Below are 22,632 nucleotides of genomic sequence, written 5' to 3' on the forward strand. Positions count from 1 at the left end.
GGGTCTTTCGTCCTTTTTGTGGCTGTGGGTGCTATGTTTTTATTATTTATACCCTATAAGCTATCCTATCCAGAAAAGGCCTTCTTTTGAAGTTTTGAGTTCTGACACGGAAAGCTTTTTCTTCTTCTTCTTGACTTGACTATTTAATTATTTCTCCTTTTCTTTTCTTTTTTTTTTTAAATAAAATCTTTGTCTCATTCAGTTTTTCCTTTCTTCCCCCCGTTCAATCTTCATTGACGTTAATGGGGTTGGACTGGACTTGTACAATAGGCCGTGCGTCTGCGTTATTATCAATATAAAGCTAGGGTATCTCACTCTCACATCTTATCTTTGTTCTCTTCATTAGTGCACCGTATGCCATCGTACAGTTCAAATGATGTAAAGACATGAGAAACTGAAATGAATTCATTTCCTTTTGTGGATTCAAATGCCATGAGAGACTGATCAGAAATGAATTCATTTCATCTGGCACACAAACAAGTTAATAAGTTTTCAAATATTTCAAGACAAACCACTAAGTGGCAGTGTGGCACGCCTAGTCAAAAAGAAAGAGAGAATATTATAATGATGCTAACGTAGCTAGGGGGAAGTCGAAGGTCAAAGGTGAGGAGGCTGTCACAAATAAATGATTTTTTTTTTAATCTTTGGTAACCAAGCTGTGACAAGTTATTTAAAAGTTCACAATTTAACCAATGAAATATCCCCTGACAAAATTAACGTTGGTCCCAGTTATCTGGGGTTTTGGGAGGGAGGGTGGATTGGGCCATGGGATCTGGGTGGGCCCTATATATACAGAGGACTGATTCGTTCACTCCTAATTGGTTACATAGCCGCACACCTGTGTTTTGCACCAAATCCAAACTCATGGGTTAAATCAAAATTTTACATTCAGCATATTTATTTATTTATTTATATCAAGTAATTGCTCTTAAACTTTAACCCAATACTCATGCTTATCAGTAGGGGTGGATTCGAACGAGCCAAGCAGAATAGTATTAAGTTCGAGTTTGGTTTGACTGTTTTACAAGGCTCGAGCTTATTTCGAGCCAGAACCTTGAGCTCGAGCTCGGTTCAAATAAAAAATTCATAAGTTTGAACTCGATTTTAAGAAAAAATTATTTTATAAAAATAAAAAATTGTATATAAAAAAAAATTCTATATTTCAAAAATTAAGAATTATAATAATTAATAATTGTAATATTTTTATTATATATATATTCGAGCTGGCTCGTGAGCCTCACAAGTCGAGCTCTAGTAAGCTCGAGCTCGAGCTCGACTCATTTAATAATTGAACCACTGAATTAGGCTTGAACTCGATTGAAACCGAGTCGAGCCGAGTTTTTCACTAACCGAGCTCGAACAGTTCATGAAAAGCTCAATTTGTTAGCACCCCTACTTATCAGCTTTGGACTTAACATTGATAAAATGGACTTACAAGTAGAAAAGGGTTCATATAAATATATAATTATAAGTTTATTAACATAAATCATTACAGAATGACTAGATACATCAACAAAGATTTAAATGTAACCAATTATTTGTGAGAAAAAGAAAAATAATGAAACATAACTTGAGTTTTGTGTGTGTTAGATGTATCGGGCAGGAAGTATTGAGAGAGAGAGAGTGTGTAATTTGAGTTTTGTATGTGTTAGATGTATCGGGCAGGAAGTTTTGAGAGAGAGAGAGAGAGTGTGTATATAATTACAAATAAAAAAAAAGCAAGGATACTACTGTTGCTAGCTAGGGCTTTTGTACTGTATTCCCAAAGAAAGCTTCTTCAAATCTTCATGATTCATGAAAAGTAAAGGATATTCATAACTCTTTGTCCACACCTTTTTTCTATGGGCAGGTCCAGTTGCTTCCAGGAACAAATGAAGTTTTTTATATATTTTTCTCCCCTTCTATCCATGGTAGGCAACCTAACAATGGGAATCTTGGGAAACTTGAGGTCAAAATCCAAGACCTATGCATGACTATCAACGTATCACAAGTTAAGAAAAAAAATCAGGACTCGTATTATATACATATAAGAAACCAAACTAATCTAACGTTTCATTAATTAAATAGTGGAATAAGAGACTGAAAGGACACTTAAAGGCCCCAAAGAGCAGAACCCAGATAACAGATGTCAATTATATATTCTGCTTTTGGACCAATTGATGAACCATCATAAATAATCCATCTCCCAGGCCTGGGAGCCCATTTGAGATTGTTAGGTTGGATCAATCCTTGCAATTAACGAGACGAATGAGATTGTTTATAAATTATATATGCGCGATACGTGAAATCAAAAAGTGTGACATAGACACGTCCACACCACGCTTACAGAATGCCACTATAGGTGTGGATTGGTTTAATCCACATAGTTTGTCCATAATTTAAAACAGTTACGAACTATGGTGTAAATGTGTAATGTGGATTTGTCCCTGCCACTAGGTGTGGTGTGGATTGGTATACCATACACATCACCCAAGTTCTTATCGACATTACAAAACACTCCCTTTAGATGTGGTGTGCCTGGAAAGTAGAGACTTGGGACTCATTTCCTTCATTCTTCAATGTTTTTAGGTTTGGGAAATTCTATGATACAGAAAAGATATGGTATGGGAAAAGTTTTGAACACTCAAAACCCCTGATGAATTTTGATAAATAACACCTGATTGACTACCATGTTTATGATTCCAATTTATCTTTGATGGTTTTGAATTAATCAATATTTAAAAGTCAAAACCAACAGCCTAGTCTTCTTTTGTATCTAATCTAATCTGACTCTCCTAAATCCTGATATTTTTTTAATTACTTGGTAAACTTGATATTGTTGGGGTTTGTAGTTGGTTAGAACATCGATATGTTCCTTTTTATTTTCTTATAATTTCTTTTCAGCGAGGAATCTTTCTTTCTACACAAGCTAGTTTGACAGAAAAAAAAAAGACGCCTGATATATATAGAGTTACAGACATTCAGCTGGATTCTTGGCGCTTGGTCTCTCATCTCTTGTCGCCCTTCCCAAATTGTGGTCATCTCATCTACACTTCCATGCATTTAAATTATTATATTATTTAATTACCTTCCTTAATCCATCCACAACACACACACATACAGTGATGTGATGAGAGAAATAGGTGGGTCCCTCCCATTCACATGGCTTTTGGTAATTGGTATAACCCCCATCACCCCATGTGTTATTTAATTTCATATATTTCCATCAATTTCACTGTTTTAGGGTTTTTTGGCTCTTCAATCTTCATCCATATGTGCATGGACATAGGCGCAACCAGTAGTGATGCGATGATAGACATGAAGCTTTTTTCAGTGGTGGGGACAATTTTGGTGGCTACGGTTGTCCGATTTGCCCACTCTACATCTACGAGACTACAGTGGTATTATCATATATGATGGGATTTATGTGTGGGAGAGGTGTGTACTATATCTCCATCTATCTCTTTGGGCTTGGGCCCATTACATGGAAAAGACTTATTCTATTTTTTTTTGGTGGTCCGTCCATGTGAATCGTGAAGGTTCCAAACAAGAAATCCATGGGTTCTTCGTGACAAGAAGAAACCCACTTGCATTAAAATAAATGCAGAGATGAAAACCTTCCCTGGGACTAGGACTCTGTAGGGCCACACCTCTCTTTTGTCCTTGAAAGAAAACAAAAAGTAAGAAAGATTCTAGATAATCCAACTTCTTACTTGACTTAAGTCTTAATTAATTTTTAACAGTTTTATGGATAAGACCTTAACCATCTAGTCAGGCTGTCAAGTCAACTCATTATTTTGCCCTAGTGAGGCCAGCATTCGTCTTTAATTGGTGCCATGTGTATCTCATTTGTTTCTTGTTTTTTTCTCCTTTTCAATTTGATGTGCCCTAATCTCCTTGATTCATCTTATTAGTTTCTCTTCTCTACCTTATTCCAATTCATCCCATAATTCTTCACCACCCGTTTTTCTCGTCAGTTGTCATTCATTTGGTAATTAAATTTTCATAGCTTAGATGGGATGATTCCAATGTTTCATATAATTAACCTTTTACATTCTTTTTTTTTAAGCCCAGAAAAAGCAAATTCCATCTCATAAATGCTCAGATTACAAATCCACGATAATATGCTTTCTTACTCTGGCTCAGTTTTTAAGGTCTCTCTACCTTACCTGGTTGTCAATAGTGGATGGTGAAAACTGAAAAATAGAATACTGTGCTGTGCTGATTGTGAATCCAGAAACTAACACCATTCCAATAATACAAAAGAAGAAGATTAAACAACCACAACAATCTTCTTAGGAGAAAAAACATACCAAATGACCAAAAGAATTTCAGAAGTGCAAATAGAAGGGAAAAAAAAAGTTTCTTTTTATATGGGGATATTATGAAAATATACATTGTGAGCAAAAAATGCTTTGTGATTTATCTATGAAAATATGTAAAATATATATATATATATATATATATATATATATATATATATATATATATGTGTGTGTGTGTTTTGTGTAAGAAAATTGGGACAAAATGGAAAGGTGTATAGTATATCTATGTCATTTTGCTTTATTTATTTATGAGCACAAAATTCACACATGAAACCTTTTCTTTTCCTGTTCTGCTCAGACTACAGACACTTGCCAATTAGTTGTGCCTGGGATGGAATTGGACATGGCATACCATGCGTTTGCCACTCTGGAAAGTAAATACTGCTTTAAATGTCTCCATTCAGAATTCAGACTTGTAGCTTTAGCCATAGGCCATAGCTAAGCCTAGTAATGACCAAACCCCGAAAACCCAACCTACTTAATCCAACCCAGTTTTCTATATTCCCACGTTAGGATGATATGGGTCATTAATGGCAGCCAGATTCGGATGAATGGACCCACACCCAGCCCATGTACCCAACCCATCTGATTCTGAGTTCTGACAACTAAGAATTAAGTCATTATTAACATTGGTAACTTGTAAGAAACTATTGGGCCTAGTGACAGTCCCAGTGCAGCGGGGCCATGCTTGCTGCACCTCACTCACTTCACTTGCACAATTCAAATACACACACATACTGACGTACAGCATTAGAGACTTAGCACAGCATTGGGGAATCACCGTCGTACAACCTGGTCTAGTTGAAGTACCTCACTGTCACTGGTGCCTTCAAGCCTAAACCAAGGATAAATTATTTATTAATACCCTAATTCTTCTTATATTAATAAATGATTAAGCATGTCAGGAGTGAATATCTAGCCACGTGGCAGTGAATCTTAGCATGTTATATAATCTATGGTTTGGCTCCATGTTTCCAAATTCCTCCCAGTGGCTACTGCTAGTTTTGTCTAGTTTAAAAAGAAATACCACATTGGGTTTTGGGGAGCAGCACGAGAATCGGCAAATAAATTGGGTTTACTGACTTAGGGGGGAAGGAATGAGAATCTATTCTATATATTTCTACACAAAGAGGACCTCATGGGACTTCGGACTCGGGAGGCAAAAAAAGGGAAACCCTAACGTGGACAATCGTTCAATAATATAATAATCCAATAAATTCATCAAGTTTTATCCAATTACCGAAATGCCCTCGTCAGCACCGCTTCAATTTCAGCGAGCAGCGACTGCCGACCAGCGCGCACTACTCTCTGTGTCCAGTGTCCACTCTACACCCAATGACCCAGCGAGAAGAAAGTAGAAACGAAGGAGGAGGAGGATAGGAATCGAGCAATAGCGTAGCATAGCACGTGAATCTCAACGTTCCAAAGTCCTCCGTCTTTTACGTCTGAGAAACTTTTGTCTGGCAATAGTAGTTAGTAGGTTTCGCTTTCTATAAAAACTAGGGAAAAATACGGAGACACACGATGCAGAATTCTGAATTCCAGCCCCCCCCCCCCCCCTCCCCCTACAAAAACTACTATTAAACCCTATTAATTGATAATGCCCTTTTTTTATTATTTCAAAAAAAAAAAAACAAGGAAGAAAGAAATCGATTGCGACTGAACGTAACAGAAAAAAAAAACAAACAAATCTTAACCCTTCTGTTTTCGTTCTGCCTCGTCTCTCTGCAAAATCACTCATCAGTCTTCACTCATCGAGAACAGATATTTCATTTCTTACAGCTAAATCCCGGCCCCCGGCGGGCCTCTTCTTAACATTTCGTCTTAAACCAGCATCCGGCGCGTCGCGCAGCTCCGGACCCGAATGTCACGCCTCTGCAATGAACTTTTTCCGGCGAAAATGGCGCTTTTCATCTTTCTCCTTGTCTCACTGGAATTTTTCTTTTCGGAATCCGTCAACTCCTTGCCTACTGATGCAATGTCGCTTCTCAGCTTCAAGAGCTCTGTTTCTCTCGATCCGTTGAACCTCCTTTCCGACTGGAATCCTGCGACAAACCACTGCGATTGGTACGGAGTTCAGTGCAGTCCATTTTCTAGCAGAGTCATTGCTCTGAATCTTACGGGGAGTTTGACTACCCCTTCGAGGGAGTTGTACAATTCAACCTCAAGAGACAATAGGCTCGCGGGAACCCTGGCTCCGTCAATCGGAAACCTGACGCAACTTCGGGTGCTGTCCATTCCTTATAATGCATTCCATGGCGAGATTCCGGCCGTGATAGGAAGACTTGCGTTTCTTGAAATCCTCGAGCTTCAGGGAAATAACTTCTCCGGACGGATTCCTAACCAGATAAGAAAACTTTCGTCACTAAAATTGCTTAACTTGTCTTGCAATTTGTTTTCCGGACCGATTCCGAACAAACTGATCGGTTTCAACGGAATCAGAGCTATTGATTTATCGTATAATCAGCTCTCTGGAGGAATTAAAGTCGACCCTTCTAATAGATGCGAGAGTCTTACTCATTTGAAGCTTTCCGGTAATTTTTTGGTGGGCAAGATCCCGCCAGAGATCGGAAACTGCTCCAGTCTCAAATCTCTTTTGCTTGATGGGAACATTCTTGAAGGTCGGATTCCACCCCAGATTGGCAGGATATCGGAACTTCAGATTCTAGATGTTTCTAGAAATAGTCTCACTGGTACCATCCCGAACGAGCTAGCATCCTGCCGGAAACTGTCTATTCTTGTGCTTACGAATCTGGTTGATTTTGTGTCTGCTGATGATGACTTGGTTGATGTTACTAGAGGAGAATTCAATGCTTTTGTCGGCGAAATTCCTTCGGAGGTGTGGTTGATTCCAAACCTTGAGGTTTTCTGGGCGCCTAGAGCGAACCTTCACGGTCAATTGCCGAATTGTTGGAGCTACTCATGTAGACTGCGAGTTCTCAATCTGGCCCAGAATTATATGACCGGTATGATACCAGAAACAATGGGCATGTGTAAGAATCTGTATTTTTTGGATTTGAGTTCAAATGGCTTGCAGGGTTACCTCCACCTGCAGGTACCATGTATGGTATATTTTAATGTCAGTCGGAATTCATTATATGGATCTCTACCCAAATTTATGAGAAGTAAATGTCATGGTTTCTCCCAGATGAAACAGAAAAATACTGAGAGCAGTTCAGTGATCCATCATTGGTGGTCTCAGATAAATAATCTCTTTGGGTGGATGTTGGGCGAGAATTCTGTGGTTTTCCATGATTTTAGTTGGAACAGGTTCTTTGGTTCACTACCATCGTTTTCACTCGGAGACGAGTTACTAACAAGCAGCCCAAAATCCTCATATGGATTATTACTGAACAATAATCAGTTCAACGGATCCCTTCCTGATGAGCTTTTTTCAGCCTGTAAAGATGTACAGGATTTTACTGTGAACTTGAGCGTCAACCAGATATCAGGTGTGATTTCTCAGGGATTGCTTTTTGGTTGCTTGGAGCTAATATCATTTGAAGCAGCCTATAATCAGATTGACGGGACAATTCCTCCTAGCATTAACAAAGTACAGATGCTTCAACATCTTGACTTGAGGGGAAACAGGTTAACTGGATCTATCCCTGACCAATTAGGAAATTTGAAGGATCTGAAATGGATTCTTCTGGGTGGGAACAATTTAACAGGAGAAATCCCTGTTCAGCTTGGTCAGTTGGCTTCTCTTATGGTTTTGGATCTATCCAGAAATGCTCTTACTGGATCTATCCCTGTAAGTTTGGTAAATGCAACTAGCCTTGAAGTCATGCTGCTGGATCACAACAGACTTTCAGGGGAGATCCCTTCAGCTTTCTCAGATCTTTCTAGTCTTACTAGACTAGATGTTTCTTTCAACAACCTTTCTGGTCATATACCCCACCTTCGACACTTCAGTGACTGTGCTTGCTTCAAGGAAAATAACTTCCTACAGCCATGCCAGGATCCTTACCCAGTATACCCACAAAGACAAAGGCTTCCAATTCCAGCTCCAGTGAATAAACAGGGTGGTCCAAAGAACAAACTGAAAGTGTTGGTAATTGTAACAGTGGCTTCTGCATCCACCGTGGTCTCTATTCTCTTAGTATTGGTTGTATTCCTGGTTTTAGGAAGGAAAAAGCTTGGCAGGCTCTCCACTTTAAGAAGGAAAGTGCTCGTGACATTTACAGATACTCCAACTGCATTGAATTATGATAATGTGGTCAGAGCAACAGGGAATTTTAGCGTCCGGTACCTGATTGGTACAGGAGGCTTTGGAGCAACATACAGGGCAGAGATGGTCCCAGGTTTCCTAGTAGCAGTTAAGAGGCTTTCAATTGGCAGGCTCCAAGGTCTTCAACAGTTCGATGCGGAGATAAGAACATTAGGAAGGATTCGACACAAAAATCTTGTAACTCTTATTGGATATTACATGGGAGAAGCAGAAATGTTCCTAATTTACAATTATCTCTCAGGTGGAAATCTTGAAGCCTTCATACATGACAGATCAGAAAAGAATGTACAGTGGCCAGTGATCCACAAGATAGCTCTTCACATAGCGGAGGCATTGGCTTACCTTCATTATTCGTGTGCTCCTCGGATAGTTCACTGGGATATCAAGCCTAGCAACATTTTGCTTGATGAGAATCTTAATGCATACCTATCAGACTTTGGACTGGCAAAGCTTCTAGCGGTCTCAGAAACCCATGCAACTACAGATGTTGCCGGCACATTTGGTTATGTGGCCCCTGAGTATGCAACCACATGCAGGGTGTCTGACAAGTCAGATGTTTATAGCTTTGGTGTTGTTCTCTTAGAATTGATGTCAGGGAAGAGATCTCTTGATCCATCATTTTCAGAGTACGGGAATGGATTTAATATAGTTGCCTGGAGCAAGTTGCTGATTATGGAGGGGCGTGCTTCTGAGCTTTTCTCACTAGAGCTGTGGGAAGCAGGGCCAAAGGAGAATCTATTAGGCATATTAAGCCTGGCATCAAATTGCACAGTGGAGGCACTTTCTGTGAGACCATCAATGAAGCATGTTGTAGAGAAACTGAAGCAGTTACAGACCAACTGACAGCTGATCTTACTCTCAGTTCTGAATTGCCAGGACAGTGATAAATCATGGTTCTGATGTCCTTAAGGTCAGCTCATTAGCTTAATCATAATAACTGATGACAAATTCCCATCTTTTCTTCCCTTGATTAATCAAGGACGGTTTCATTAATATAAATTATATAAGTTCCAAATCATTGTTCACTGTCTTAGACAAGGATTTATCACTCCTAGTATACTCTTATGGAACTTATATGCTTATGAACTTATTTTAGCAAGTCAAATGTGGACTTACAACGTCAAAGTAATTTCAGAATTGTTTTACTTTTTCAAAGCTCAAACGACCAAATATGTTTGCAGTTGCATGATTGTGCCCATATAGTTCTGATAGGTTTGGATTTTGTATGACTTGGACTTGTTGTTTTGATATAGAGGTAATGGAGAGAAAAAAAAACAGTAGCTGCATTTGGTTTTGCATAAAGTTCCTGACAACCATTTTGTATAGCCATTTTACAAAAGTTCCCTAACTACTGTTACTGAGTAAAAGCATTTTATGCACCGTTCCCTGATTACTATTTTGTATACAGGCATCAACCAGATGGGCTCAGGTTGCTTGATAATGACAGTGTTCTCTCTGCATTACTGAGGGTACATACTAATTTAATTTCTTTCTTTTCTTTTCTTCCTTCTGGTTTTAGTAGTGAATCTAATGACAATGTTCATTGTGCTCCTGACATGATATCTGGTTAAGTTATTGAAGATTTTCTTTCACCTTTTGTGTGCAGAACAATCAGCAATGCATGGGCACTGCAGGGCATAAAATCTTATCTGGGTTACTGGTATTGGCACCAAAAATTTGTTGAGTACCATGCAGGTGCTCCGAGTTTGACCTTGTAAAGCTACAGAAATTTGATCCTTGGCGAAGTTGTCCTTCATGAAAATTTATCAATTACCTTGCCAATCTATGAAATCATTGCAAGTCTGATTAGGTGTCATTGTGCAATTTGAAGATTTTTAATGAGAACAAAAGGTATCACAATTTGTAGCAGTTTGAAAATCTTCAAGTGATTCCATTCTTTGTCTTCGATATACAATTGATTGCCTTAAAAAATATATATTCATACATTAGTTTTAAGTGTGGAAAATACTAATGGTTACAGTGATCAATTATCAAATCCACAGAGTTCTCTAACATGAAATGCTTGCATATAATATTTGTGCATGTATGAATATCTATTTTCATTCAGCCTCTCATCTTTAATGAGCAATCAATATGAGCACCTGCGTGCATTTATCTTTTTATTTCATAACCCCTGCATGAACATAACTGTACAGTTTTCCAACCTTATGTTCCATTCACATTTTTTTTTTCATTTTGATGACTGATGCATGTCTCCTTGTTCTTGTGGATGTGTTTGCATATGCATTAATGAATGTATTTATTATCTAAAATGTATTTACCTTACAGTTCAAGAAAATGCTTCTGTGATTTTTATCCAAGGCCTTTAAGATTATTGTCCTAATGGAAACATTGCCCTCATATTGGAGAACTGTCTGGGTATTGCAACAGGAAAAAATCTATCCCAATTTGAGATGGTGGAGGATTGGCTGGACCGCTGGATATGAGAAATTGATAATGGATCATGGATTCTGCTCATTGTATTCATGATGGTAGATTGATCATTAGCATCACAAATAAATCAGCACTCTTTTGCTGAAAGTCTCCAGAGGAGTGGTCATTATCTTACTTTAAGTGGTGGGTACCTAGATATGCTAATGAACTGGCTGATGCTCTGTCTAGAGCTGGGGTTGTAGCCTTGTAGGGGAAATTTTAGAATGGGATTGCCAAGGATCAGGCTGTAATATGTAAAAGGTTATGTGTTTCTACTGTTGTTTTTTTTCATATTATGTTGTAAAGTCCATTTTTGGGAGTCTTGATTTGTACGTATTGACCTGTTGCCTGCTTCTGTGAGCAGCAGGGTGTGAGCTTTATTATTATTTGCAAGTTTTATTGTCCCTGATTGCAAATAGTTTGATGGCTTGGGTATATGCCCTCTTTAATTATGAGGGCATTGTATGATCCTATCTTATTTTTAATAAACCTAACTTTTCAATCAAAACAATTACTGAAATGGCATCAAAGAAGAGAACCAAAAAAAATTCTTAGTTTGCATGACACTGATGATGATGATATCATGAATCCAATTATATTGGGTTGGCTACATGAATCCAATTTTTGCCATTCTGTTCTGTTCATTGCCATATCCATCTCATCATCATCCAAGCCTTATCTCAACTATATAGGGTGAGCTACATGAGTCCTGTTTTGCCGTTCTATTCTGTTTAATGTCATATTCATTGTTAAATTATTGCCACTTAAATCATGCTTACTATTATCCATGTCCTTTTTAGTCTACCCATAGCCCTTCTAGCCTCTTCAACTTGCAATAAACCACTTCTTAGGGGTGCTGTTGATGGTCTTCTATGCACGTGACCAGACTGTCTTAGTCTACTTTCTCTTATTTCATCACCTATTGGAGCTACAATGCCATATCCATCTGCAATTCAAAAATGATTACATGGCTAGCCTAAAGTTTTCTATAAACATGCACTAGATCCGTTTGTGGTCCTTTTTTTAATCAGGTCAGTAATCCTTTTTGTGTTTGCATGTACATTTTTCAAGCTTAAAGTTGTATATAGTGATCAATTGTATGCAAAAATGTATATTTTGTGTCTCTGCATATCCGTATTCTGTAAAAATGTATATTTTGTATATAGTGATCACTTGGTTTACATGTTTTACTAGTTGCCTTTTTTATTCATGCTGATCAATAGAACTTCTTTTGCTATTATTTTCCTCTTATATAGAGAGAGACTTGATATAAATTACACCCATATTGGAGCACATCCTAGTCTTGTTCTTTTATCAAGCCTGGCATTGGCCTACTACCAACAGAAATTCCCATTCATAAACCCAATGGTGGTGAATTATAGCAGGGAACCCTGGAAAACCTAACCCAATGTATTTCTTTGAATTACTAGACCGTTGTTAATCTCCCAAAAACATAAAGAATGCTGCTAATCAAACCATCAATTCCATGCTGGCACAGAGTCGTCTCCTGTAAATATCAGGGCAACATTTTAAGTGGGATTCACACAGGGTGATGGATACATGATTTCACTGATTAAACACATTTATTATATTTTTACCAATTGTATGTAATAAGAATTATAGATAAAATGCTTCCTTCTTAGTAATAAAATACAGATAGATTGCCTCGAGTGCTTTCTTGGAAACATAAAACTAATTACAATCGCCAGCACCAACAGAAGCAACGCTGTGGAGTATGGCCTATGTGTCTATCACTACCCTTACAAGTGCACGAGATGCACAATATGCAAATGCATCTTCCTCCCTCAGCTGGCCCAAAGGCGATAGAAATTAGAAATAAGAACGTTCCAGAAAACCCAAAATCAAGCACCTCAGTTAAAAGAACGCATTGCTTATTTTGTAGGGATGAAGCCTCTGCTCTGCCCATCCCTATTGTCCACTGCTGGGCTCTTCTTTGGTCCGAAACAGTAAGCTGGCGCTTGAGTTTGAGAGTCTTCCAGCACTGCACCAACCTCAAATGTCATCACATGAGTGGATATCCCTGCCAGGTATGGACACATCTAGTTAGCCAACATTACATGTATCATCAAGCATCACATCTGAGCCCCACATGCACGTTCTCGGGAGATGTGAATTCGTATCATCATAGGTAGCCTGGCTATACGTCCTATACTTTGGGGTATTCTCAGACTGACTCTCAGCTTAAGGGCCGCCTGAAGTTTCAAATGTCACTTTAGTACTTGAACTTTCAGAAATATGCATTTAAGTCCAAATCTATTAAATTAGTATTCTGAGGAGGGGTAAAATTATGAAAATGCTTATATTCTGATTCTCTTTTTTTACTATTCATCTTATTCTACAAACCAGCGACAGCTCACCCCGTATATTTATTGAGGGTAGTCTCACTTTCGGATGTTTGCTTTGCCACGTTGATTTGTGTCAGAAGTAAAAGAAAATTGAACATTGAAAAAAATAATAATAATAATAAAAAGATGGACACAGATTCTTTATCCATAAAATCCAATCCTGATATCCGGGTTAACCCAGTGTAAATATTAATATGTTCACAGGTTAACTCGGTCTCGTGACACTGCAGTGCAGTCGTGAAAGGATCAAGGATTCTCTAGTTAGTTAGTTGATCAAGCAACCGGCAACCGGTTTACCTGAGGAGCTTTCTGGTAAACGTAAATCGGGGGGTAGTCGTCACTCGTCAAAGGCGACTTACCATCATAAAAATCCCATCGAACGGGTCTCCTAGTGACAACGTCCTCGTAGTACCATATGAAATCAACCTTCTCCCACACATTGCACCAGAATCCATCCGTGTAGTCGGTGCCAAGGTAGCTGGCCCCGTCCAAGAAGTCCGGCCGAGGAATGCCCACCTCAAACTCCATCATCTCACACTTGCCTTTCCGGCCCAACGTGTAGTAGAAGGAGGTGCCGTTGTTCCACTCTATGTCGTAAAACAGCTCTCCCAGCTGTTTCTGCATTATATTCACGTTTCTCCCCTTTGGCCAGTCGTACCACAGGTCCGTTATCTGTAGGTGCCCGGTGCTCAGATTCATGTACAGTAGCGCGTGGAATCGTTCTGGCCAGGCCACGGGAACCGGTGTTGACTCGCCCGGTTGGACCGTCCCGGTCACCTGCCATAGTTGGTAATGGAAGAGAGTCAAGACAACGAGTTTATTCATTTGCCTCATGGTGACGTCTCTCTCTCTCCGGCTCCTCACTCCGGTGAATGTCCTGTCCTCCCTCTCACGGTCACAGAAGTACTTCCAGCTTTTCCCCTCCACTCCATTGCTTTTCGGAGTTAAAATAAATAAATCCTTATCATTTCATGACATTAACTTTTGTGGTAGTCTTTTTTTTTGTGGTACTCAAATGGCAGAGAGTTGGACCCTAATCCTAAGGTGCTAGGGATTGAAGACGTTCTAACCCTCTATCATCTTGATCTGACATCACATATATCTTATGTGTGGTGTAAAATCATGTTGGTAGGTCGTTGGAATGACTTTTGTTTATAAGTGATCCGGACTCGATTCAGGTGTCAGGTGTGGAGTGGAGTGTGGGATTTACATCTGTGCCCCCACAGCACATTTCAACCGTGTATTGAGAACATCTCCTAATGGCAAGTATTGGAGATGTGGTGTGAGGCTGTAGGTGAGAATTGTTGCAGATATTTTCTAATAAAAAAATCCCTTGAACCCATGCCGACTTTTATATTTTCCACCCATTTTGAGAGGGCACTGATTATTCTCGAACACATATAAATGATTATGTCGGAAGGTCGATTAAGTAAGGCAACAGGAAATCATAGGGGGTGTTTCCATAATGTATTAATTAGAGAGTACGTTTTATAAACAATAAAATTATAGGAAATGTCTGGTTAAATGATCCTCCATTGAACAAATAACAAATATAGAAAGTAGTAAATGTGTACATGTATTGCATGTGACAACTTCTAATGATATAATGATGATAAAATTTAAATTTTTTTATGTGAACTCATATAACAAAGAAAAGTAATCAGAGTATAGTGTAACCAATATCATAAAAATGATATAATAGTGATTATTTCAATTTCTAAGAACCTTGTCTAAATTATATAGGATCAGCTACATGTATCATCTTCCACCATTCATTTCTATTCAATTTTACATCAATCATTAAATTATGGGCACTTATATCATTTTTTATTACTTGCACCTAATTCTATGATTTACCCACGGCTCTTCTAGCCCCTTCAACAATAAATTGCTATTTTTTGAACAAATGCTATATATGATTTTGCATGCACATGACCAAACCATGTCAATCTACTTTTTTTAATTTCTTCCCTTTTGGAACTACTCTTAGGTTCCTTCATATGCCACTAATCAAGTGATATTCATCGGTTAAAACTTTTTTGGTATTATTATACCTTATAGCATCATAAATATGAAGAATATATATAATATTAAAGACATGTTCAAAATTTTTATAAATTTTATAGTTTATAATTTTTTATATTTTATATCTTTATTATTTATTTTATGACATCACAAATTAACTTGTTTAATTTGGAGGAAATTGCAATTGCAATTGACTTTTAAAACATTGGTTTTATCTCATGGTCAAACAAGTAAGCCTATCACCTAACAATGATTTTGAGTCAATTTACAACCAAACTACTTACTTGGTTAGCAACATGATGACCTAATTGAACCATTTGACCTACTTAGTGGTATCATGGATTTTTCTAATTTTTTGTATCCTACTTCTATCATTAATAAAAAAAATTCTTATTTGTCACACTTAATTTTAATATGTCAATATATAATATTAGACATGTGTAGAAAATTGTTCTATTATTTTTTCTATTTTTTCATAATTCTTTATTTTTAAATATTTAATCTTTAATTATGACACCATGGGTTGACCAATTTGACCCAAATGGTTGAACCACTGACCTACCACCCATATAGAAAAATGGTTTCATTTTTGGTTGATTTTAAATTTTATATTCTAATTCCATCATTAATAAATACTTCATATTTATCATATTTCTTTTTTGAGTTACCATTGCATGGCCTGGGTTTTTGCCTAGTAAATTGACCCAAAAGAATATCATACTTGCATTAAATATGATGAATTATATAATAATAGTGATGTGCCCAAAAATTTCTGCAGATTCCAGATTTCCTTTGATTTTTTATGTTTTTGCATATTTATCTATTCTTAATTTTTATTATTTAATTATAGCATTATGGGTTGATCCATTTCATTCAAATGGTTGAACTACTTACCTACCACTTAAATGAAAAAAATGGTTTCATTTATGAGTTAATTTTAAAATATAGGTTTTTATACTATGAAAAATCATTATTTATGGACTTAATTAATGAAATTTAATGATAAAAAACAAAAATGTTCTAAATATAGGATTCAATGATAGAGAATATGAGTTAATACCTTAAATATAAGACTTAATGAGTGGGAATTGAATGAACTAAATAATAGTATCGAAATTACATTTTTGCCCCCAAAATGAAGAATGTCCAAACTCAAAATGAAGGGTATTTTAGTCAATAAAATTTTCAGAAATCAATAGGAATTAACACCTTAAATATGAGATTTAATGAAAGGGAATTGAATGAATTGAATACTAGTATTGAAATTACATTTTTGCTCCCAAAATAAAGAGTGCCCAAATTCAAAATGAAGGGCATTTTAGTTAATAAAAAATCCAGAAATCTCAGGCCTCATCGGTTCTTTTTATAGTAGTATAGATAGATGTGCATATTAGAAAAATTGTTGAATTATATATTTGAGCACGTTTCACATGATTTGAACACCAGAGCCCTTGATATTCACCAAACAATATAAAAAATAAAATTGTTTGAATATTTAATTTGTTAGGTACAAATGTAAATAATCAAAGCATAAGAATGGATCTATAATTTCGAGAATTTAGGGAAAAGGATGAAACTTGTATAAAAAAATAACATCGAGTAAAATATATTATTACTAGTCATCGCCTAGTTGGTTCCATGGTAAAAGTAGTATATTTTTTACGGAAAAATACGTACAGGCCTAATGCAGATTTCTGATTCCCACTGCAAAGCTATAAACAATCAGAATATCCAAAAATCACACTCTATGCACCCATACCCACCTATGAATTGACATCAATTCCGAGTTGACACCTACTCCAAATGTACTTTGAGCCTACAAATTCTGACCTGGGGTTACCGGTCATTCTCCCTATTTTTTAAAAGGGGTTTCCAAAATAAATTTTAGTTTATTGGGTACAAATATTAATAGTTAAAAGGAAGGGAATTTTTTTTTGGATAAATTACATAATACGAATAGTTGACCTAAAAAGGGTGATGACACTTAGCCACAAAAATTCTATGGGTTGACAACAATAAATATAAAAAATGAGGTAACCATTCTAAAGAACAAATCACTTTCAAGGTGTGATGAATCAATTATTCTAAAAGCATTCTGAAGATGAACTTTATTAAAAGAAAGTTGAGAGAAATACATGAGACTTAAGATTTTAGAACAATTAAATTTAAAAAGATAAAATGGTCTAATAAAATAGGGTAAATTACAAAGACCCCCTTGTATTAAGGGGTCAGTGATAAAGTCCCCTTTGTACTTTTTTTGTGACAAAGACCCCCCTAAATTTTAGCCGTTGGACAAAGACCCCCTTCTAACGTTCTGTCAGTTAACTTTAAAAAAAAATCCATTCAACTGTTTAAAATTTTTTAAATGTCCAAACTACCCTTTTTATTACTGTTCATTGTCTTCTCCACTAAAGTTAGATGAAATGGTTACAATAAAAACAATGGTTTTGAAACATTCAAGAAATGTTCCCGGTTAAGGATTTTGATTCTATAGACAACATTATGAGAATATGTAGATTCCCAATTTCTTTTGGTATATTTTCTTGAAGATGATTTTCACCCATTACTAGCAGAGAAAGCTGAGTTGAGAAATTACCTATCGAGGGGGGAATAGTACCAGTGAGTTGGTTTGTAGCAACAGGAAAAACTTGTAGAAGGGTGGAATTTTGCAAATAGGTGATGAAATCCAATCCGTTTTTACCGTTGCTTACCAAACCATTCATCTCAAGATTCAGAATTAAAAGCTATGGAAGATTACAGAGCAGGGGAACCTGTCCCGTGAATTGGTTGGATGAGAGATCAAGTCGTTTCAGGCTTGAAGCATTGGAGAGAGATGCCGGGATTGGTCCTTGTAGCAAGTTACTACCCACAAACAAGGTATCTAGATTGGGTAAAGTAGAGAACAAATTGGATGGAAAATGACCTGAAAACTTGTTCTTGGCCAAACTCGTGATTATTAAAGAAGAAAGATTGTATAGAGAGGTGGGAATCTCACCTGAGAGATTGTTATTAGCTAAGCTTAATTGTAACAAGAAATGGAGCTGACCTAATTCATTTGGAATGAATCCCTGTAGATTGTTTGAGAGAAAGATAAGGTTGTTAAGAGAGGAAAGGTTTCCAAAGGAAGAAGGGATTGAACCCGTAAGGTTATTCTTTGCAAAAGTCAAATCTTGAAGGTTGGATAGCATACCTAATTCTGGTGGGATTGACCCGTGAAACTGATTATCAGACAAATCAAGAAGCCGAAGCTTAGAACAGAGGCTAAGCGAGGAGGGTATGGTTCCATGGATGACATAGGAAGCTAGAATGAGCGTCTCTAGCCAAAAGAGCTTGCCCAAGTCTGTTAGAAGGTAACTGCTGAAGCTATTGTTCTGCAAGTCGATTAGGCGGAGGAAAGAGAGATTGGTGATGAGAGGGGTGATTGTTCCAGCAAGAGTGAGATTCCCACCCTTGTAACTAGCCAATCCGGGTTCCCGAGGGCGAGACCAGTAACTGTTTCGGATTCAACATCATCATCTAATGTGCTTGAATCACTCCGGAGAATCAGATATCCATTTCCTAGGTAAAATATGTTTTAAGAGAAAAAGGGTAAGAAAAAGAAAATAGAAAAAGTTTAATGGGGTATTTTGGTAATTTAATGCTTTCTGTCATATGGCTAAAAGGTCAAGGGCGTCTTTGTCTAACGGATAAAGTTCAGGGGGGTCTTTGTCTAACGGATAAAGTTCAGGAGGGTCTTTGTCATAAAAAAAATATAGGGGGACTTTGTCACTGACCCCATAGTACAAGGGGGGTCTTTGTAATTTACCCAATAAAATAACATAAATAAGGGTAGTTTAGAATTTTAAAAATATTTAAAGAAATATTTTATGAAGTTAATTGAGGGAATGCTAATGGCAAGGCAAAGTATTGGAATCCAAAAGTTTAGAGGGTCTTTGCTGTAAAACAAATTTACAAAGTATGGACGTTAAGTATAACTATTCCGAAGTACATGGTGATTATATGTGATTTATCCAAAAAAAAAATCTAATTATGATAAGATTTTTATTTGGGATTCCAGATGATAAGAGCAACTTTTTACCCCTAATATCAATAAAAATAACCCTTTTAATATAATTTCCAAAACATGATAACTTTTTTGAATCTCCATTCTTCTTCTTCTTCGCATTTGAGTTGTTTCAAGTTGTCAGCCTTTCTTTCAACTCGACATTATCTAAGCTTTCGCAACTGAAAACAGAGGTAGGGAAGGCCTAAAAATGATGTGAAGAAGAGGTGAACAATATCCCGTGCCCTTATTGGATATTTTTTCAAAAAAAAATATCTTATACTAAAAATTATATTAAAAATGTTATTTTTAATAAAAATTCCCGATTAGTACCCTATATTTAGGGTCTATTGCCATTTTGGTCACCAGGCTTTAAAATGCGACAATCCAATACCTGAACTTTCAAAACATAACAATTCAGTACTTATTGTTAAATAGCTGTTAAGTGGCATTTGAAAAGGACACAAATACCTTTCGAGTGTCATCTAATTTTCTTTAACAACCATCCAACATTGACAAAAAAATTAACAATCTCAAATCCTTGCTTCTTTTATTCAAGAAAATTGGGGTCACCAGAATGCCCACTCAAACGTGACCCTAACTTTCTTGAATGGAAAATACAAAGATTTGGGACTGTTAATTTTTTTGTCAACATGATGGTTGGTAAAGAAAATTGGATGACACTGAAAGGGCATTTGTTTTTTTTTCAAATATTGTATTTTAAAGTTCAGGAACCAAAGTAGTAGTAAACCTAAAGTATAGGGTACTAATTGAATTTTTTTTTTTTTTATTGATATTAGAGACAAAAAGTGCCCTAGAATCCCTTTTTATTTTGCTCCAACTCAAAGGATAACTTCTCAAAAAAAATTGTACTCCCCTTAATTTCTGACATAGTGTCATCGACACCCCTTCCATTAATACGAAAGCGGAGAAATTACAAACCTAATGTTCACCATGAAAAATGTAAAGCGCGAGTGTTGAACGAAAATGAAAGCGTAAAAGATTGAGCTTTTTCCATCAATAAAATTGAAAAAAAAAAAAAAGAAAAAGGGATTTCTCGATGTGTGCATTGATTAGGGTTTAATCAAATCAAAAATCACAGACTGAAGCCAGGAACTAGGGCTAAGGTTGGGAAAAGATCGAGTCCAGAAAGTTTACATGTGTTTTCGCTTCGTGAATCGTGATGGAAGAGGAGCCCTTGGAAAGGAAAATCATATTAAACTACTACACTACTACAACCACCGAAAAAAGCCAAAAGGGAAAAAGCATACGAAGCTTTGAAACACAGCGTCTTAAGAGACAGAGCTGGTGCAAGGGAGAGAGTCTGTAGCTCTAACACCTCTGTAATCGGTCATCATTCATCAATGGTGGCACATAACTCGAAACCTCCGACAAAGATTAAGAATCAATAGTGAAGATCGTCAGATAAATTTTTATCAGACGACTACAGTTAGCATCAGTTAAATTCTAAATCCTTTCCACCAGGGTAAAGGGTAATCTTGGCATTTAAAAATGTTGCAATTATCACAGGCTCACAGCAACAATTTTGATTAACATTTTAACGCCGAGTTTGGAAGGAGTGTCGTTGCCACAGGTGTCAGAAACTTTACGGAATGGCAGTGACAGTAGCATAAAGCAGAGTATTGAACTGAAATTGTCAGAAATTACAGGGGAGGTTTTAACAATTTACCTTTACTTTTTCATCAAGGATAACTGGATAAGGACCTGCAGACTCTCTCTCTCTCGCTCTCTCGCACTTTTATCTTTTGCTCTGTAAAACTGAAGATGAGGAAAATGGCAGCGAAGAAATCCATCGTCTCAATACGCCTCATCCTTCTCTTGACCTCCTCTCTGTGCATCTCTTCCATCCCCTCAAACTCATACTTAACAGACCCACCACCAACACCGACGCCATGGCCTCACCAGTTTCACTCCCTCCTCTACATGAACTCCAGTGGAACCCTACAAATTGTCGATCTCTGGTACGACTGGCCCAACGGCCGCAACTTCAACATCATACAGAATCAACTTGGTAAGCTTCTTTACGATCTTGAATGGAACAATGGAACTTCCTTCTACTACACCCTGGACTCCAACCAGGAATGCAGGATCCGCCATTTCGAAGTGGGGATCCTTAGACCCAACTGGCTAGATGGTGCAAATTACCTAGGCCAAGAATACGTTGATGGGTTCCTTTGTAATGTATGGGAGAAGGTCGACTTCATTTGGTACTACGAAGATGTTGTCACCAAGAGGCCCGTCCATTGGCTTTTCTTCACAGGTATGGCTGGCAATGCATGGAAAACCCAGATTGGTTTTTCATGAACTAGCTAGGGAATTTGTCCGAATTGGAAGTTGAAAGCTCTCTTGGTGATTTATTTGACTCTCCGTTCACCTAAAATGTTTGATTTCACTTTTCAGGAATGTCTGCCCATGTGATGACATTCGAAGTAGGAGCAGTGCTCGAGGATGAGAAATGGCAAGCCCCAGTATATTGCTTTAAAAATGAGGAGGAAAGGAACAAGCTACAATCTGTAATCCCTGGTGGTTCTCAAAAGGGTTTGGCGGATAGCGGGGCTTTCAGAGGTTTAATGGGATGGTATTGATTATAATCTAATGGTGTTCCCTGTCCCGATATGTCTATCATTAAAACTAATAAATTTCATGCATCTTTCCTTTGAGAAGAAAGTGTAGACCGGGTGTTTCAATTCGGATTCAAATGGCTCTGCTTTGCTATTTCAAATTTCAATCGTTGGTTGTTCTTGACTTCATCTGATCTGATCAACTGCACATTAATAATTCCTACCAATGGGCATGAGAGTTTTCATAAGCTTGGCCACTATTCTTGGTCTGTCTTTTTGCCTGTGGAGGATACTTGTAAAAAGCTAGCTTTTATAAGACCCAAGAACCAATTTCTTGCTTGGAGCTTGGACTAAGAATTCCATGTTTTTTACTTTGTTGACTTCTTTTTTAAATTTGCTAATACCCGGAGTTATACAGCCTTTTGTTTAACGTGCTACACTGCTACTCTACAAGGTACAAGCTGATGAAACAGAAAAAAAGAGAGGATTGATTACTTGACCATGTAGGATGAAACCATTAGTGGTCATGGTTATGGAGCAGGGGAGCGGTCTGACGGTGAAGACGATGGTGTTTTCATCTTTAGCCGATTGAAGGGAAAATCCAGCTAGTCCAAATGCATTGGATCCTGAGTGCCCACCGATCTCCCTA

The 22,632-nt window shown here is 37.3% G+C and overlaps 3 protein-coding genes across 3 annotated transcripts; 2 read left to right on the top strand and 1 right to left on the bottom strand.

Annotated features, from left to right (window-relative positions):
• The first annotated feature begins 5,971 nt into the window (after nt 1–5,971).
• On the top strand, nt 5,972–11,362 carry LOC104592727 (LRR receptor-like serine/threonine-protein kinase RPK2). Its single transcript, XM_010252190.3, has 4 exons — nt 5,972–9,445; nt 9,944–10,004; nt 10,142–10,386; nt 10,927–11,362. The coding sequence occupies exon 1, from the start codon at nt 6,169–6,171 to the stop codon at nt 9,376–9,378; it is 3,210 nt and encodes a 1,069-aa protein (XP_010250492.1). The 5' UTR covers nt 5,972–6,168; the 3' UTR covers nt 9,379–9,445; nt 9,944–10,004; nt 10,142–10,386; nt 10,927–11,362.
• Nucleotides 11,363–12,531: 1,169 nt separating this feature from the next.
• On the bottom strand, nt 12,532–14,362 carry LOC104592728 (uncharacterized protein At4g14100-like). Its single transcript, XM_010252192.3, has 2 exons — nt 13,694–14,362; nt 12,532–13,009 (listed from the first exon to the last, which is right to left on the bottom strand). The coding sequence occupies exons 1-2, from the start codon at nt 14,166–14,168 to the stop codon at nt 12,861–12,863; spliced, it is 624 nt and encodes a 207-aa protein (XP_010250494.1). The 5' UTR covers nt 14,169–14,362; the 3' UTR covers nt 12,532–12,860.
• A 6,757-nt stretch (nt 14,363–21,119) lies between these two features.
• On the top strand, nt 21,120–22,376 carry LOC104592729 (uncharacterized protein At4g14100-like). The gene is made up of 2 exons (XM_010252193.3): nt 21,120–21,682; nt 21,823–22,376. The coding sequence occupies exons 1-2, from the start codon at nt 21,187–21,189 to the stop codon at nt 22,005–22,007; spliced, it is 681 nt and encodes a 226-aa protein (XP_010250495.1). The 5' UTR covers nt 21,120–21,186; the 3' UTR covers nt 22,008–22,376.
• Nucleotides 22,377–22,632: the final 256 nt, after the last annotated feature.

This window comes from Nelumbo nucifera, chromosome 3 (genome assembly GCF_055504915.1).
Source record: "Nelumbo nucifera cultivar China Antique chromosome 3, China Antique-T2T, whole genome shotgun sequence".
NCBI lineage: Eukaryota > Viridiplantae > Streptophyta > Magnoliopsida > Proteales > Nelumbonaceae > Nelumbo > Nelumbo nucifera.

Coding starts and splice junctions, on each gene's coding strand:
- LOC104592727 (XM_010252190.3), top strand. CDS start 6,169: ATGTCACGCCTCTGCAATGAACTTTTTCCGGCGAAAATGGCGCTTTTC.
- LOC104592728 (XM_010252192.3), bottom strand. CDS start 14,168: ATGAGGCAAATGAATAAACTCGTTGTCTTGACTCTCTTCCATTACCAA. Junction 13,010..13,693: donor TCGATGGGATTTTTATGATG/GTAAGTCGCCTT, acceptor CATACCTGGCAG/GGATATCCACTCATGTGATG.
- LOC104592729 (XM_010252193.3), top strand. CDS start 21,187: ATGAGGAAAATGGCAGCGAAGAAATCCATCGTCTCAATACGCCTCATC. Junction 21,683..21,822: donor CCATTGGCTTTTCTTCACAG/GTATGGCTGGCA, acceptor TTCACTTTTCAG/GAATGTCTGCCCATGTGATG.